Here is a 19,550-nt window from a genome sequence, read left to right as displayed (position 1 = left end):
TAATAAAATACCTAAGAATATACCTAAGCAAAGAGGTGCAGGACCTATACTCTGAAAACTATAAAACATTGATGAAAGAAATTGAGGAAGATACAAATGGAAAGATGTTCCATGCCCATGGTATGGAAGAACCAATATTGTCAAAATGTCCATATTACTGGGGAACCTGGATGACTCTGTTAAATGTCTGACTTTGGCTCAGGTCATGATCTTGCCTTTCCCAAGTTCGAGCCCCATGTCAGGCTCTGTGCTGACAGCTCAGAACCTGGAGCCTATTTCAGATTCTGTGTCTCCCTCTCTCTGCCCCTCCCCTGCTAGAACTCTGTTTCTCTCTCTCTCTCTCTCTCTCAAAAATAAATAAACGTTAATTTTTTTAAATGTCCGTATTACCCAAAACAGTCTACAGATTTAATGCAATCCCTATGAGAATACTAACTACATTTTTTCACAGAACTAGAACAGATAATACAAACATTTGTGTGGAACCACCAAAGATCCTGAATAGCCTAAGCAATCTTGAGAACAAAGCTGGAGGTATCACAATCCCAGATTTCAAGATCTACTTCAAAGCTGTAGTAACAAAACAGTATGGTACTGGCACAAAAATAGACATATAGATCAATGGAACTGAATAGAGAGCCCAGAAATAACCAACCTTTGTGCGGTCAGTTAATCTACAACAAAGGAGGAAAGATGTACAATAGGGAAAAGACAGTCTCTTCAACAAATTGAGCTGGGAAAGCTGAACAGCAACATGAAAAATAATGAAACTAGAACACTTTCTTATACCATACACAAAAATAAACTTCACATGGATTAAAGAACTAAATATCAACCCTGAAACCATAAGACTCCTAGACGAAAGCATAGGCAGTAATTTCTTTGACATTAACCATGGAAACATTTTTCTAGGTATGTCACCTAAAGCAAGGAAAACAAAAGCAAAATTCAACTATTGGGATTACACCAAAATAAAAAGCTTTTGCACAGTGAGGGAAACCATCCACAAAACAAAAAGGCAACCTACTGAATGGGAGAAGATACCTGCAAATAGTGCATCCAGTAAGAGGTCAATGTCCAAAATGTGTAAAGAACTTATACAACTCAACACCAAATAAACAATCTGATTAAAAAAATGGGCAGAAGAGGTGTCTAGGTGGCTCAGTTGGTTAAACATCCAACTTTAGCTCTGGTCATGATCTCATGGCTCTGGGCTCTGGGCTCTCTGCTGACACCTTGAAGCCTGGAGCCTGCTTCAGATTCTATGTCTCCCTCCCCCACTCACTCACTCTCTCTGTCTCTCTCTCAAAAATAAATAAACATTAAAAAATTTTTTTTAGTGGGCAGAGGATTCTGAAAAACAGTATGGAGTTTCCTCAGAAAGCTAAAAATAGAACTACCCTATGATTCAGTAATTGCACTACTAGGTATTTACCCAAAGGGCACAAAACTACTGATTCAAAGGTATACACGCACCCTGATGTTTATCGCAGCATTATCAATAATAGCCAAATTATGTAAACAGCCCAAATATCCATCAGCTGATGAATGGATACAGATGTGGTATATATGTACAATGGAATATTGCTCAGCAATAAAAAAGAATGAAATCTTGCCATTTGCAATGATGTGGATGGTGCTAGAGAGTATTATGCTAAGTGATATAAGTCAGAGAAAGACAATACCATATGATTTCACTCATATATGGAATTTAAGAAACAAATGAACATAGCAGGGAAAGAAAAAAAGGAAACCAAGAAACAGATTTTAATTATAGAGAACACGCTTATGGTTACCAGAGGGGGTGTCAGGGGAGATTGGTGAAATAGGTGATAGGGATTAAGGAGTGTGCTTGTTGTGATAAGCACTGGGTTTTGTACGTAAGTGTTGAATCACTAAATTCTACCCCCAAAACTAAATTACACTGTATGTTAACTAACTGGAATTTAAATAAAAGCTTGAGAAACCTAAAATAAAAAATAGGCAGGGGACTTGAACATACATTTTTCCAAAGAAGACATGCAAATGGCCAACAGACATATGAAAATATGCTCTACATCACTACTCATCACGGAAATGCAAATTAAAACTACAATGAGATATCACCTTACACCGGTCAGAATGGCTAAAATAAAAAAGACAAGAAATAGCAAGGGTTGGCAAGGATGTGGAGAAAAAGGAACCCTCATGCACTGTTGGTGGGAATGCAGATTGGGGCAGCCGCTGTGAAAACATTATGGAGGTTCCTTGAAAAATTAAAAATAGAATTACCATATAATCCAGGAAATCCACTACTACATATTTGCCCAAAGAAAATGAAAACACTAATTTGAAAAGATATATGAACGCTTATGTTTATTGCAGCATTATTACAGTAACCAAGATAGGGAAGCAGCCCAACTGTCCATCAATAGGTAAATGGATAAAGAAGATGTGACCTATGTGGCTGAATATTACTCAGCCATAAAAAAAAGAATGAGATCTTTGAGATCCTGCCATTTACAACAATATGGATGGACCTAGAGGGTATAATGCTACGTGAGATGAGAGAAAGACAGCTACCATATAGCTTCACTCATATGTGGAATTTAAGAAACAAAACAGACAACCACAAAGAGAGACAAAAAAAAACAAACAAACCCAGACTCTTAACTATAGAGAACAAACTGTTGGTTGCCAGAGGGGCAGGGGCAAGGGATGGGTGAAATAGGATTAAGAGTACACTTACTGTGATGAACAATGAATAACGTATAGAATTGTTGACTTAGTATAGTGTATACCTGAAACTAATATAACACAGCATGTTAATCATACTTTAGTTTTAAAAAATGGACATAGGATCTGAATAGACATTTCTCCAAAGAAGATGTACAGATGGCCAAAATGCATATGAAAAGATGTTCAACATTAATCATAAGAGAAATGCAGCCAACATTGGGAGATGGGTGTGTTGAAATTGATGTGAAATGGAGAGTGATTGCTAATGGGTATGAGGTTTTCTGGAAGGTGATGAAAATGTTCTAAATTTGATTGTGGTGATGGTGTGTGAATATACTAAAAACCATTGGATTATACATTTTAAATGGGTGAATTGTATGGAATGTGAATTCTGTCTCAAAGCTGTAATAAAGAAAAGGCAGTGTGCACGCACACACACACACACACACACACACACACACACACACAAATCTCAACGAACTGTGTCTACACACCTATTAGAATGAGTAAAATATGCAATGCACATTGACAATACCAAGTGCCATTCAGGATGCAGAGCAACTGGAACTCTCACATTGTTGATGAGAATTCCATTTTGGAAAACAGTTTGGCAGTTCTTTCTAAGTTAAACATATACCATCCTACCCATCTATCCTACCCTTGCATTTTACCAGAGAAATGAACAGTCTATTCTGTTCACACAAAAATTGTATGTGAAGTCTGTAGTTCCTTTATTTATAATCACCAAGAACTATAAGAAAAACCCAAATTTCTTTTAAGTGGGGAGTAGATAAACAAAGTGTGGTTCATCTCTACAGTGGAGTACTTCTCAGCTGAAGAGAAATGAAGAGGAAGGAACTAGTGATCCATCTAAGAACATGGGTCAATCTCAAATGATTATGCTAAATGAAGAGAGCTACAACTGTATCCCAGTTGTATGACACTTTGGAAAGGGCAAAACTGTGGAGAACCAATCTGTGGTTGCCAGGGCCTAGGGTTAGAGGGTGTCACTGAATGCAAAGTGACATGAGGAAGTTTGGAGGAAGTTGGAACTATTCTATATCTTCATTGTAGTCATGGTTATACGACTTAAATATTTGTCAAAACCTTACAGAACTGTTTACTAAAAAGGATGGATTTTACTGTATGTTTTTGTTTTTGTTTTTTTAGTTTTAAGGATTAAATAGTTTTACCTTAGGTAAATCATTTTTGTGTTTTTTTGTAAGTATTCATTAAGGTGTCATGTTATGTCTAACAAGATTGTTCTGTATTTTTTGCCTTTATTAAATTTTTTTTTCATGTTTATTTTTGAGAGAGAGAGAGAGAGAGCGTGAGCGGGGGAAGGGCAGAGAGAGGGAGACACAGAATTTGAAGCAGGCTCCAGACTGAACTGTCAGCACAGAGCCTGATGCGGGGCTCGAACCCATGAATCACGAGATCATGACCTGAGCCAAAGTCGGATGCATAACCGACTGAGCCATCCAGGCACCCCTGTATTTTTTTGCCTTTATACTTTTTTGTCTGTATACTTTATACCTTATTTGTAAACACCTTGAAGGGACTTTTTGGCAGTTTGACTAAAAGACTTTTCTTCGATTTTGATTTTATCCCTTTTAAACTTTTCATTTCATTTCATTTTTAGATCAGATAGATGCAGAGATATTCAAAAGGGGATGGGTTGTCAGTGACCTGTTCATTAAGTAAATATGAGGCAAATTGATTTTGTGTGACTGACCAGCTTTCACAAGCTTGTAGTATTCCTCAAGGGTGTGTATTGATCTTTATATGTAGTCTGGTGCCTTTCTGTGATACGTTGAATGCATTGCTAATGAAAATTCAAGAGTCCTGTATCATCGTCAGTGTGTAGCATATGTGGAGGCATATTTGGAGTTTTTCTAACTACAAGATCCAAATGTCCTTCAGATTTCACTCAAACAATAAGACCATCCACAAGATGTTACTGTTCAGGTGCTGGCTGCTTCCAAAGTTTCTTCTATTTTTTCATTACCTGGAAGATAGTTTTTGGTAAGGGCAAATGGGTGCTTTTGGCTGAACAGGAGGAAAGCATCGTTCCCTCAGTTTTCTGGTCTTGGAGAACCTAATGACTTCATGCCACATGCAAGCAGTGTTGAGCACCAGTGCACACTCAAGAACATCAGCTCATCAGGGGTGCCTGGGTGGCTCAGTCGGTTGAGTGGCTGATTTTGGCTCAGGTCATGATCTCGTGGTTCACAAGTTCGAGCCCCGCGTCGGGCTCTGTGCTGACAGCTCAGAGCCTGGAGCCTGCTTCGGATTCTGTGTTTTTGTCTCTCTCTGCCCCTCCCCTGCTCACACTCTGCCTCTCTCTCTCTCTCAAGAATAAATAAACATTAAAAAAAAAAGAATGTCAGCTCATCTGATGTTGGCAGTACTACTATGTGAGCCTTTGGCCTCCTCGCTGCAGTTAGCAATGGTCTGTGTTGACTGATATTAATATCACAGCACACCTGTTGCTTTAGCAGATAATCAATGGAAGTCACATAAATACAGACACCCTTGCCTCACTGAGATGTGCACCTTACTGGTTGTTTTCCTTATCTAGTAGCATTGGTTTAGTGTTCAAAGTACCGACCTTCTTTAGCATTCTGGAAAACAGTGAATATAAGACAGAAGAGAATCAATGGTGAGTAAATATTTTAGGATGAATAGCAACTCAGTAACTCTTCCCTTGAGTTTGTATGGCCCTTGCAACCTCAGAATAAAATCTAAACTCCCTACTGTCACTTAAAAGATGATTCACAGTGAGGCCTATGCCTACTTCACCAGCTTGCTTCCCTCCATTCCTCAAATCTCACCCCGTGATCTAGTCATACTATGCTTCTCTTCGTTTCCTCTCCTGCCCACCCCTCTTCACCCCTTCACCAGGCTAATCATGCGTTAGGTGAAAGAGTGAGTGGCATCTTCTGTGGGAAAAGCCTTTGCTGGTTTTAGTGCCTACGTGCCCTCCCACAGAAACCTGAACCTATGGTAGTGCTCTGTTATTATTGTTTACTGAATTACCTGGAAACTCCTTCAAGGCAGGGCCTTAACTTTCTTGCTAACCTTGGTATCTCCAGGAGAGTGGCTGGGGATGGTAAATATTTAACCAAAGTTCCTAACGTTGGAAGGACAAGGGGACTGTAGTGACCATAGTGGCCTTATCAAGATTCTGGTTAACTATTTTCCTGTTTATGATTACTTTTAACCATTCTATGACTGCAAAAATACTAAAAGTGACTTTTTTTCTCATACCTCCTTCTCCAATACATTACTTAACTTCTCTGAATTCAGTTTGTTAATCTGTAAAATGGGACTAATAGTTGATGCAGGATTGTTGAGAGAATTAAAGAAATGCCAGAAGGCAAGCAATGGCTTCAGATATGTGATTGGAGGTTCTTGCTCTCTCTTGTGGAAAAAGTAGACGCAGGGCTCCTAGAAGGAGCTGGAGGTCATTATTGCTCTATTGATTAGGCCTTCATTGTCCTGAAAGGTGACTTTCTTTGACTCGTTTTCTTTTTCACTTGTCCCCTCACAGTGTCTCAGTCGTGAACAAGGTATTAAGTGGATCAAAAAAGAAAGACTTCCAGCATTTCTGGAAAGTGATTGCTACTTTGAATACAGGTATTATAGTCCCATCAACAAACACATTTTTTAATTGCCTGGATTTTTTTCACCTAAAATCATTTTTCCTGTACTTTCTTAGTAAAATCGTATACCTTTAAACCCACTGCATTTGTATCCTACCTGCTATAGTATGCAAGTGATAGAGCATTTGTAAAAATCACTTAACTTTTCCAAAGAGGTCCCATAGAAACAGTACCTAATAAATGTACTTCAGTTGTGCTTCCTTGATCATTATGTTTTTAAAATTATCTACTTGTGATAACGGTATTTATGTGCAAGCTGTTAAAAAACAAATATAAGTGTGTCATGAAAAAGAATGTCACAGTGGGCCAAGTTTTTCTTTTATGTTCTCTGGCTTTTAATGTGTAAGTACCTAAACATTCCTTAAATTTAAGTAAAATTTGACCTATATTTAGAACCACCATTTTAATAATCCAAATAAAATAAATTATAGCAGAATAATCCTTAATTAGTTCTGTGAATAAGCCATTAATTTTAGCAGATCCTAAGAGAATCATTGTGCAGAGTTAGGAGATTGGCTTGAATACATAAAATAAAATTTAGTTTTTTTTTTTCCCGAATTCTACCATATTTGAAACTTATTTCAAGTTTTTATGATTCCTAAAATGCAGATTAGCCAAATTGGTCTCACAAGTACGATGGAGCAGATCAGGCATGAACATTACACTCGATGCAGACTTTTCCCCCTGGGTCCTGAAAAAACCACCCAGTCCACCACCACCTGTCATTGAAGAAGAAAATGTTATAATAATGAAAAAGTTCTACATTTCTCTTGGTGAGGTAAGAGTATGAGTATTTCTTCATGATTTGGCCCTTCAAGGAGACTTATCATTTTAGGGATAGGAATTTCATTTTTACCACTTGAACAGGGGAAGGGATTTCAAGTACTTCTAAAGCAGATTTAGCAAAACCTTTTGTGGATTTATGCTGACTCATTTGCTTTGCCTTCCTTCACCTGAAATGTAACTGGTATTATCCTCCTGTGTGCAGAGCAACAAATGCAAGATTGAAGAACATGCTCAGTGTCGCCCGGGAAGCAAGGAAGGGTCACTTGAATTATATCCATGGTTTCATTGTTCATTCCAAATTTTTCATTATTTGGAGTCTATAATTTTTGTAAAAATAATGATAAATTGGGTCTTCTCCTCCCTCTTGCCAAAATTATTCCTCATTAGCAAAATGCATTACTGTGTAACCATTATCAGATAAATTTGTCCTCCAGGAAGAAATGTTGGGTTGTATGAGTGCTTTTGAAGAGATCTAACCTAGAACCAAATGTCCTTTTGGAGAGTCACTTTGTAGTAAAATCTGCCGTTTGGTCTCTGGCCTCTAATTATCAGCTCATCTTTCTGGAAACACAGTTCCTACACATATTCTGTACAAAACCAGGAATTGCAAATATGTGGCCCATGTGTTCCTGTTCCCCTAGATTCCATTCATGACGGACATTGCTAATCAATCATGGCAATTTTCCTGCTGAGCCAGGACTTGGCTTCAAATTGTTTTCAACGCAGCACCCTGGGCAAGCACTTCCAATTGATCAAAGATGTCATACGAGAGAACTATTTGCCATCTCTGTTGGAATAGACTTATCCTATCTTACTTGACCATTTTTTTTCATGTGTAGTTCTTATTTAATTCTGTAGTTTGGCATTTCTATCAGTAATATTTGGCCAAAAAAAAGTTTGAGATTTTGCCAGTTGCATTATTTTCACTGACCAGTGCTAGGGATATACTAAAAGCATATTTTTCTTCTCTCTTATACTTATTTTTAAGTATTTTTTTTTCTTTTATGTATTATAGAAATGTCAGGAGTGTCATAAAAATATGTTCTCATAGTACAGGTCAGTCAGTAAACATACAACTGGAAGAATCAATCTAGGGAAATAAGATCTAATTCCTTACATGTAAATTAAATCAAATGTGAGAGTAAAATTTAAGCTAGTTTATTTTTGCTGTTTTCTGTGATGAAAAAACCTCATTTCTGTTCACTTGATTAGTACTTTATCTAAAATCTTCTTAATAGCTTTTGAACTTTGAGGATTCAAAATTCCTTGGGCCCTTAAATCATTTCAATCATGACTACAAACAAAGATGAATCTTTACGATGACAATTCATCTTTATGATGACAATTCAGCTTTATGACGATAATTCATCTTTGTGATCATTAATTTCTTTGGGTCTTCAGTTATACCATCTAAACACAAACAGTGGACTCATCTCTTTAAGAATATTAAGTGGACTAGTTACTGCTTTAATGTCTGACTGACTTTCTCTCCTCATTTTTACTCCGCCATCTTTTTTTGTGCAGTTGAAATAACAAGGACTCTTGTATGTTGGTCTCTCTCAATTCCCTGACTGTTTCTTCATTATTTTGAGCTTCTCTGAGTGCTTAGGATAATGCTTAGAATACAGTAGTCACTCAGTAAATATATGTTAAATGAACATATAATTAATAATAAATGACCTGGTTTTAAAGGAAGGAAAAGAGGGAACAAAAGGAAATTAGAGTCTGTCAAAGCTTTTATCCACCCAGGAAACCTTACGTCTAAGAGGGGCAGTGACTTACTTCTCTTGCTTTTTGGTCTCCTTGTGTGGCCTGACTTGCCCTGCCAATTAGGGAACAATACCTGTTCCATTTGAGCCCTGCCTCTTTTGTGAGTATTCCTGAGGCTAAGCGCCAGCCAGCTCTGACTCAGTTGGACAAAGGAGAAATGAAAATAATGCTGCACACTCCCTTCTCTGCTTCTGTTGAACAATTTGGATTATTTTAGAAAAATATGAGGGCATTATTTAGTGAGAGGCAGGCAGAAGAATTTTCCCAGGAAAGCTGAGATGAGGGCTTCTCAGGTTTGGGGTTCTGGAAGCTAAGGGTCAACTTGGGAATTGCTCAGCTGGCTCGAGGTACACAAAAGCAAAAGAAAAATTGAAGGCTTTCTCCAGAGGCAGCCGGAGTCAGGAATCCGTCTTTGGGATGCATACAATGCAAGCAAAGCTGTGAAAACTGAATCTATGGCAAAGGGGTAGTTGAGCCTGGAGAGGTTTTCAGTGCTTCTGAGAGTAAGTTTCTCATATTAGGGAGGCCTTGTAAAAAAACACTGAACGAGATCAGACAGAATTAGGGGTATGGAATAATTGTGAAGTTGTAAATAGGAGTAGCTGACAAAAGATGCAGCCAGGGACTGATGAGCCATGTGACTGCTCAAGATACAGCTGGATGGCATGAACCTATAATGAAGCCAGGAAGTAGGGTTGCATGCCTCTCGTGGAACAGTAGAGAAGAATTTGATGGATATTGGGCTCATTTTTTCTTTTGGTCATCTACTATGCAAATAATCTGAATTGAGATTCCTTCCCATTTATTCTCAGATAATGAATTTTTCTGTGGACAGTATTCTCTTCTTTGATGGTATAAATTTTCCTTTCATATTGTACTGTGCAAATTTAATATTACCCTAATGATGTGTCAAAGTTTGTGGTTGGAAGAATACTGCCAATCTTAACATTAAACAAAGGTGCTCCTTTTCTCCTAGGCCACCTATACTCAAACGAAAGATTGGTTTACACTGGCAAAACAGAGTCTGCAAACAGTATCAACGTTTTCATTACCATCTTGTGTACTCCACAGCAAAACTGAACCACCGGTTATTTCATCTGTTTCTGGTAAGCAGAAAGGACAAGAATGATTTCAGAACTCTTTTTTTTTAAGTTTATTTATTTATTTTGAGAGTGAGAGCTTGAGTGAAGGGGGGGCAGAGAGAAAGGGAGAAAATCCCAAGCAGGCTCTGCACTGTCAATGCAGAGCCTGACTCGGGGCTCCATCTCATGAACTGTGAGGTCATCGCCTGAGCTGAAATCAAGAGTCAGCTACTTAACCGATTGAGCCACCCAGGCCCCCCTCAGAACTCCTCTTTAAATCTTTTTTCATTGTTCTAATCTTACAATATCATACTTAGTGGTTGGAGAGAAAAATTATCTCCGCCCCCATCCCCCCCTGCCCCACTTCACTTTCTATTGGTTTTTTAGAGGCAAGTTGGCATAGTAGAAAGAGGATGGGTTAGATGGGTTAAAACTTACTAGCTGTGTGACTTTTTAAAGTTATTCCACTTCTGAGAGTCTTTTCTCATCTGTAAGATTAGAATAATGACACATACTAAATGTATAGAAAAAGCCCAGCCTAGTGCCTGGTACTTCATAGGCAGTCAGTAAGTGTTTGTTTTGTCTTTATTTCCTATGATAGTTTATAAATTATTATTATTAAGCCTTTGAAATTAAGGGGTGCAAACTTTCTTTCCTCTTGAAAGTATATAATCATTCATACAACTTGAATTTTCCTTCTGTTTTTAAGTTCAGACTGTTTTTCTCCTTGAAAAGCAGATATATTTCTACTGTGGGGAACTTTTGTGGATGATACCAACTTTTCAGAAATGTAGATGGAAACTTCAAGAAATGGGAGTCCTTAACATGATATTGCTAGAGAAAAAAAAATCTAGCAACATGATTCAGGAGAGGAACTTAGCAATTCCCTAACAGTTGTTACCTAATTCTTTGGAAAAGTGTAAGTAGGCAGCCTTTGGGGGACAGCAAATCTGGATTCTCTAGAATTGAACCTAAATCTAGAAAAAGGAAAAGAATCTCCTTAATTTGAAAATAGGTGAATTTATAGATTTTTTGCTGTTTCCCCCAAATAGTAAAGTAGAAAATTGGAGAGCAAAGGTAGAGGAGATGGTAAACAGGAAGAGAAAGGGTAGCAGGAAGGTGATGAACAGAAATGCTAACCTTGCTCTTTTCCTCTACAACTGGGTTGAGTGTATACCCAGATCCTTTCGTAGGCTTACAAAAGTCTAATCTCTCAATATTGTGGAAACTTAGTATCTTAATTTTCAATAAAAATTATAATGAAACATTTCTAGTTCGCTGAGATTTGAAAACTATGCCTGAGAAAATGCCCATGGAGGTGGGGCACAGATGACAACAAAGTTTTCCTGATCCATGGCATTTCAAGGGGTAGATTTGGCATGGGAAATAAAGCACTGACACCAGATCTTTCTCTGATTTCTAAAGAAGGAGAAAATAATTAAAGACTATACTTTAGAAAAAGTATAAAACAACCCATTTGTATTTGTAATCTCTCGTAAGTACTTTATGTCATTTTGTAATTTTGATGATAGGTTAGAAGTATGATAGTAATTGAATCTTTCTGAGAAAATAGTGAATTAAAAAAAATGTTTATTTATTTTGAGAGAGAGAGAAAGTGCACACAAGCGGGAAAAGGCAGAGAGCAGGGGAGAGAAGGAATCCCAAGTGGGTTCCACGCTTAGCAGGGCTTGATCCCATGACTGTGAGACCATGACCTGAGCTGATATCATTGAGTCAGACGCTCAACTGACTAAACCACCCAGGTGCCCCCAAAATAGTGAATTTTAAAAAAATTACTGATATGACTCTGGTTCTGATCTGTTCATTGACTGTTTCATCATTAATGGTAGCTAGTATTATTTTACCATGCAGCATGAAATATTGGAATACATACAGTTATTTAATGCACATATTCTGGTGTTTAATAGATTTGGCCTTTATATATTAACATTCTATATATATCAGCCTAAACTATTACATTTTAAAAGTGCATAATGTCTTTTTGAAGATCTCTGTATTAGTGATATCAAATATTTAGTTTGTCTGCTACCAGTGTCCCTTTTTATGTCCAGGGAAGACATAACCAATCCTTTGGGCAGGTTTTTCTCTTCTGGTACCAAATGTGGCTTTAGAACTCCCCTTTAAGTGCACAAAGTCTTTACCTGTGACAGGCCCATTTACCATGCTGGCTCTACAACATCTAGTTAATAATAAAAACATATTTGTATTCATATCTGGTCTAATAGCCTTTTATGATTTAATACAGAAAGTTTTATCTTTGATGATGGAATTCACCCGAGGACAAAACGGGACTCATCTGAATCTACTAGATTAATTTCTCATTTCAAAGAAGAAGATGGGTCTGTATGTCTACAAGACACTCCTTCTCAAGCGCTTCTGCGAATATACCTTGAAAAGCAACAGGATGCTGATGATGGCCTTATACTGCATTTCTCAACATGTGAAGAATTTTTAAGATCTTACGTAGCCTTTATTTTGAGAGTAGCAATTCATCACATTTTTGAAGAGCCACTTAGAGAAAGCCCAGATTTTATAAATTTCAACAAGGTAACAGAAGTGGTGATTGAGGAGGGTTTTGAGCCTGTTCCTGGCAGGAATGTTGTGTCAAGTGAAACATTTAAAACCTATGTCAAGTCAAAAGAGATGCTAGAACAAGCAAGTTTAAAAAGTGAGAGCATTGGACAAGAGAGCAGGGCTGATTGGTGTATTTCTCACAAAGCTTATGATATTGGCAATAGAAAAGAGTTTGAAAGATTTAAGAAATTTATAAAAGGTACACTAGGAGAGAGATATTGGTTGTTATGGATGGATATTGAGAGGTTAAAAGTTCTTAAGAACGCTGGAAGACATCAAAGGTAAGTCAATTTTTTACTTTTCAGTAGTTTTTTTAAAAAAATTATGGAATATTAGTTTGGGTCATTTAAGCACAGACAGAAAGCCTGAAGTAAATATAAAAATGTAATTTATGCTTTCAGAGGAATTAATATTAACATTTATTTTATTATAATAATATTGATTTCACTATTTCTGTGATTTCATAATTATCAGATACAAATAGTGGCAATTGTTTGGGTTTGCATAATGTTTCTTCTCATAGATTCTAAACTTGCTTTCAAATCAATCATTCTTATTTATTTATTTCTTATTTATTTATTTATGAATGCTTATTTATTTTGAGAGAGAAAGAGCATGCACCTGCCTGTGCATGCACATGAGCAGGGTGGGGGCAGAAAGAGGGGGAGAGAGAAACCCAAACAGGCTTCGGACTGTCAGCGCAGACCCCAGGGATGCAAGGCTTGATCTCATGAACCATGAGATCATGACCTGAGCCAAAATCAAAAGTCAGATGTTCAACTGACTGACTCACTCAAGCGCCCCATTCTATTTTATTTTTATAATATTCTCACGATTTATTTTTATAGAAAAAATAATTTTTCAGTATATAACCATACTGGCTTAAGATACCTTTTATAAAAGGCACCTTAAGCCATTGTAAGAGACTACTGATCCTAACAACCTGCTCTGTTAACATATCCCATGATCTTTTGTTGGATGCCACTTAAGACATTCATATCTGAGTAAGATATCTCCTAGGTATCATACTAGATATCCTCTAGAGAACCTCTTAGATCTCTGATGGGTCCAGGTCCTTGTTTTGCTGTCCCATATATTTTAGATTATGTAAGTCTTAAGAACCTTAAGAGGACCCTGCTTTAAGAAAGTTTTTATACTGTCTGTGTTCTCCTTTTTGCTTTGAAGCAGATCAACTACAGTAGATTGCAATTCTCAGTAAGGGTTTGACTGAGTACCTGCTAGTGACTGGGTTATTCCAGTTATTTCAATGGCATTCAGATCATGTTGTACATGCTTATAAGATCAGGGGTTACCAAATGGTTGGTTATGAAGCCATGACCTGATCGATTATGGAGTGGAAAGCCACTACTGCTTTTCAAGACATATTGGGGAAGTTATATGCAAGCAACCTACATAAACTCTTCAGGATTTACTGTATTAGTTCCTATTGTTGCTGTATCAGATTGCCATAAATTTAATGGCTTTTAAAGCAATGAAAATGTACTCTGTTACAGTTCAGAGATAAGAAGTCTAAAATGGGTAGGCAGGGCTCCATTCCTCCTGGAGGCTCTAGGGGAGAGTCCATTTCCTTGCTTTTTCTAGCTTCCAGAGGTCACCTATTTTCCTTAGTTCATGGCCTTTCCTCCATCTTCAAAGCCAGCAACATAGCATCTTCTCTTTGGCCTCTGCTACTATCCTCACATCTTTTCTCTGTGACTGACTCTCCTGTCTCCCTCTTAGAAGGACCCTTGTGATTACATTAGGGCCACCTGGATAATCTGGGATAATCTTCTCAAAATCCTAAGCACATCTGCAGAATCCCTTTGACCATGTAATGTAACATTCAGAGGTTCTGGGGTTTAGGAGATGGATATCTTTGGAAGGCCGTTGTTCAACCTACTAAAAATATCTTCCTTATTCTCATTATTGTAAGAAATATTTTTATCTCCACATTGGTACTCCTGTAATTCAGTGTTGGTTTTGAGATAGTTCATTACTTGTGTGAAACATTTTAGAAGTGAAAACATTTGGTTTGTTGAATATCGTGGCAATTTGTATGTCTCGTTTTAGACATCTTGAAAAGATGAAAAAATGCTATTTAGTGAGCAGTGGAGATTGCTACCTTTCTGCAGAAATATTATCAAAACTTAAACTGCTAGATGCATCTCAGTGGAATGAAGAACATTTAAGAAATATTCAGATTGAGGTTGTAAAACCCTTACTTCTCTATTGGTAAGAAAAATAATATGAAACAAACTTACTTGCTTTTACTTTTCCTAGGCTAATTACAAGTTATACTTTTTTGTCTTACTGATTTATAATTTATGGAGATTTAAAATGACAAGATTATCATATTTTTCACCTTCCTTAAGTACTCACCCTTTAGATAATTCAGTGTTTGGGGTGTTTAAAATCCGTAATAAGACTGGACATTCATTTTAACTTTGTGAGCACACTACCCCTGACTTTTTTAGGGTCAGTATCTCATCAAATTGTGTGTGTGTGTGTACATCTTGAAAAAGTTATAGATTTATTCTGAGCACTTACTATAGGCCAAGTGCTGTACTAAGGACACGAGGGTAAAATATAGACAAATCTAGTGATTACAATCTAGTAAAAGGAACATACATGGGAAATGAGTAAAGAAAGTGTGGTGATCACACAGGATACAGAGGAGAGGTAATGTTTTACTTGGAACTTTAAGGACTCAAAGTAGGGAACTTAGAGGGGACATAGTGGAGAAGATGTGTGCCATTTGAGGGTTATTGAGCTGCCTTGCGGCTGTAATGGATCTGATTATGTTACTTTTCTGCTTGAGATCTTTCCCCACAGCTTTCAGTGCAGAGTTCAAATGCCTTAAATTAGCAAATAAGGTTATCATAATTTGTCCCTCACACACTTTTCTGGCATCATCTCCCATCTAGGTATTCCAGATTACATATATGCTTTGTACTTTTCCATATGTAGATAGAATGTTGTTTTCTCTTCCTTCCTTCCTTCCTTCCTTCCTTCCTTCCTTCCTTCCTTCCTTCCTTCCTTCCTTTTTTCTCTCTTCCAAAACTTAAATATGTCTACTCTCACCACTGTTATTTAACACAGTACTAGAAGTCCTAGCCTCAGCAATCAGACAACAAGATGAGGTTTTAAAAAGATATCTAAGTCAGCAAGAAAGACACTGTTTGCAGATGACATGATACTCTATGTAGAAAACTTGAAAGACTATACCAAAAAAACTGCTAGAATGGATATGCAAATTCAGTAAATTCACAGGGTATAAAATCAAGGCATATAAATCTGTTGCCTACCTGTACACCAATAATGAAGCAACAGAAAAAGAAGTGAAGGAATTTATCTCATTTATAATCACACCAAAAACAATAAGATACCTAGGAATGAACCTAACCATAGAGGTAAAAGATCTGTACTCTGAAAAGTATAAAACTCTGATGAAAGAAATTGAAGATGACACAAAGAAATGGAAAGACATTCCATGCTAAATTTGGATTGGAAGAACAAATATTGTTAAAATGTCTATACTACCCAAAGCAATCAACACATTTAATGCAATCCCTGTCAAAATGCTACCACCGTTTTTCATAGAGCTACAACAAATAATCCCAAAATTTGTATGGAACCACCAAAGACCAAGGTTGCCAAAGCAACCTTGAAAAACAAAAGCTGGAGGCATCAATTTCCAGACTTTAAGTTATATTGCAAAGCTATAGTGATCAACAGTATGATACTGGCATAAAAGTAGACACATAGATCAACAGAACAGAATGGAAAACCCAGAAATGAACCCACAACTATATGGTCAATTAATCTACAGCAAAGCAGGGAAGAATATTCAATGGAAAAAAAGACAAGTCTCTACTGTAAATGGTGTTGGGAAAACTGGACAGCAACATGCAAAAGAATGAAACTGGACCATTTTCTTACACTATATACAAAAATAAATTCAAAATGGATGAAAGGCCTAAATGTGAGACAAGAAACCATAAAAATCCTAGAGGAGAACATAGGCAGGGACCTCTTTGACATCAGCTATAGAAACTTCCTTCTAAATATGTCTCCTGAGACAAGAGAAACACAAACAAAAATAAATGATTGGAACTTCATAAAAATAAAAAGCATATGCACAGCAAAAGAAACAAAAAAAGTAAGAGGCAGCCTACAGAATGAGAGAAGATATTTACAAATGACATATCTGATAAAGGGTTCATATCCAAAAAATATATAAAGACCTTATAAAACTCAACACCCCAAAAATGAATAATCCAGTAAAAAATGGGCAAAAGACATGAATAGACATTTTTCCAAAGAAGACATGCAGATGGCCAAGAGACACATGAAAAAAATGCTTAATGTCCTTAATTGCAATTATCCTTTACCCAAAGGATATAAAAGTACTAGTTCTAAGGGATCCGTGCACCCCAATGTTTATTGCAGCACTATTTACAATAGCCAAATTATGGAAATCGCCCAAGTGTCCATCAACTGAAAATAGATACAGAAGAGGTGGTATAGATATACAATGGAATATTACTCATCCATAAAAAAGAAGGAAATCTTGTCCTCTGCAATGACACGGATGGTGCTTGGGAATATTATGCTAAGTGAAATAAGTCAGAGAAAGACAAATACTTTATGATTTCACTCCTATGTGGCGTTTAGGAAACAAAACAAACAAGCAAAGGTGAAAAAACTAGAGGGAGGCAAACCATGAAACAGACTCTAACCATACAGAACAAACGGATGATTACCAGAGGGGAAGTGGGGTTGGGGGGAGATGGGTGAAATAGGTGATAGAGATTAAGGGAGTGCACTTGTAATGGACACCGGTGCTGTGTGGAAGTGCTGAATTACTATACTGTACACCTGAAACTAACGTTAAACTGTATGTTATAACTACCTGGAATTTAAATAAAAACTTAAAAAGAAAGCTAAATAAATAAATAAATTAATTAATTAAAAAAACATATATTTAAGGCATACAGAAAGGTATAAATTATAGTGGGTGCCTATGTACACACCATCCAACTTAATGAAATATTACTATACAGTAGAAATGTTTTTTTAATTTAACTTTTTATTTTGAAATTATTATATATTCATATGCGGTTGTAAGAAGTAATAGAGAGGATTCTGTGTAGCTTTTACCCAGTTTCCCCTAATGGTAACATTTTGCATAACTTAATCCAATATCACAACGAGGACATTGACATCATTAATATGATTCACCGGTCTTTTTCATATTTTACCAGTTACACATGCACTTATTTGTGTGTTTGTGTATAGTTAGTTCTATTCAATTTTATCACATTAGAGATTCATGAATTTGCCACCACAGTCAAGACACAGAACAGTTACCACAAACTTCCCTTGTACTGCCCTCTTGCAACTATGCCCACCTCCTTCTCTTCCCATCCCTAACTCCTGGAAACCACCAATGTATTATTTAATGAAATAATACAATTTGTAATCTTTGGGGTTACATTTTTCATTCAACATGATTCCCTTGAGATCCATCCAAGTGGCTGTGTGTGTCAGTAATTTTTTTTTTTTTTGCATTGTTAAGTAGCACTCTGTTGTATGGACGTTACACATCCATTCACCCACTGAAGGTCACTAGGGATGTTTCCACTCTTTCACTGTTACTAATCAAGTTGCTATGAGCCTTCATGTACAGGATTCTGAATGAACATAAATCTTCATTTCTCTGGGATAAATGTCTAAGAGTGAGATTACCGGGTCACATGGTAAGTCTATTTTTAGTTTTAAAAGAAACTGCCAAACTATTTTCCAAAGTTGGTGTACCATTTTTACATTCCCACCAGCAATGTAAAAAGGATCCAGTTTCTGTGCATCCTTGCCATTGTTTGGTGTTGTCACAATTTTCTATTTTTAACATAAAATTCTAATATGTGCACATTCTAATAGGTGCACAGTGATATCTTGTGTTTTTACTTTGCCGTTCTCTAATGAGAAATGATGCTGAACATCTTTTCAAGTGCTTGTTTGCCATTTGCATATCCTCTTCAGTAAAATATCTGTTCATGTCTTTTGTCTATTTGCTAATTGTTTTCTTATTGTTGAGTTTTAAAGTTATTTTTATATTGTAGATACTAATCATTAGACATGTAGTTTGCAAATATTTTCTCCCAGCCTTTAGCTTGTCTTTTCAGAGACAAGCTTTCCAAAGACTTCTTCAAAGGGCCTTTGAGAGCTTCCTGGTTGGTGAACACATGGAGATTTGGGGAGAGTGGTATGCTTAGAAGGCATGGAAGCTCTATACTCCTTACCACACACCTTATTGTATACATCTTTTCTATCTGGCTGTTCTTGAGTTATATCCTTGTATTAAAAAAATCTAGATTAAGCAAAATAGTAAAAATTATATAGATAATGAGAACCAGAATTCTCATCGATGTGGAAGAGAGTTACAAATAGAAGAGAACAGAGTGAACCCTGTGGTGATGGACTGGAATTGGAGGTACAAATGGAAAATGCAATTTTCACAAACTCAAGTTACCATACTCAGTTATGAAGACCATAATTAACTGAAGAAAAAAACAGGACAAACCAAGCAACAGATGCTCATGAAGACAAGTAAGGAAAGACCTTGCAAGAGAAATTCTGAAGTTCGTCACATGTGGGATTGCCCCTGGGAGGGTGAACTATGGGGACACTCTCTATCAAGGGCTTCAGGTAAGTTTCAGTCCAAACATTTCATCAGGGTAGAGGCAAAGAGGTCTTGGGCCACGTTTATTCAACCAACACAATGTTCCTATGTAAAATGTTGCTGCCTGCACCTACTATTCAGAATAAATATAACTATCTGAAAGAAAAAAAAAGAGGGGGGGGTCTTTCACAGAGCAAAATTTTAAAATTTTGATGAGGTCAATTTTTCAACTCCTCCTTTTATGGATTATGC

General features: G+C 36.8%; 1 protein-coding gene across 4 annotated transcripts in view; it reads left to right on the top strand.

Moving 5' to 3' along the window:
• The window catches only part of RGS22 (regulator of G protein signaling 22), a 136,136-nt gene that overhangs the window by 40,800 nt on the left and 75,786 nt on the right, over nucleotides 1–19,550 (top strand). For all 4 annotated transcript variants that reach the window (XM_043601466.1, XM_043601467.1, XM_043601468.1 and 1 more), the window contains exons 5-9: nucleotides 6,272–6,357; nucleotides 6,993–7,161; nucleotides 9,916–10,045; nucleotides 12,288–12,897; nucleotides 14,687–14,848. In XM_043601466.1, the coding sequence (XP_043457401.1) occupies nucleotides 6,272–6,357; nucleotides 6,993–7,161; nucleotides 9,916–10,045; nucleotides 12,288–12,897; nucleotides 14,687–14,848 (1,157 nt within the window). The remainder of the gene's footprint in view (nucleotides 1–6,271; nucleotides 6,358–6,992; nucleotides 7,162–9,915; nucleotides 10,046–12,287; nucleotides 12,898–14,686; nucleotides 14,849–19,550) is intronic.

The sequence above is a fragment of the Prionailurus bengalensis genome, chromosome F2 (genome assembly GCF_016509475.1).
Source record: "Prionailurus bengalensis isolate Pbe53 chromosome F2, Fcat_Pben_1.1_paternal_pri, whole genome shotgun sequence".
Lineage (NCBI taxonomy): Eukaryota > Metazoa > Chordata > Mammalia > Carnivora > Felidae > Prionailurus > Prionailurus bengalensis.
Note: the sequence above shows the minus strand (reverse complement) of the source record. Positions and strands in the feature narration are given on the sequence as shown.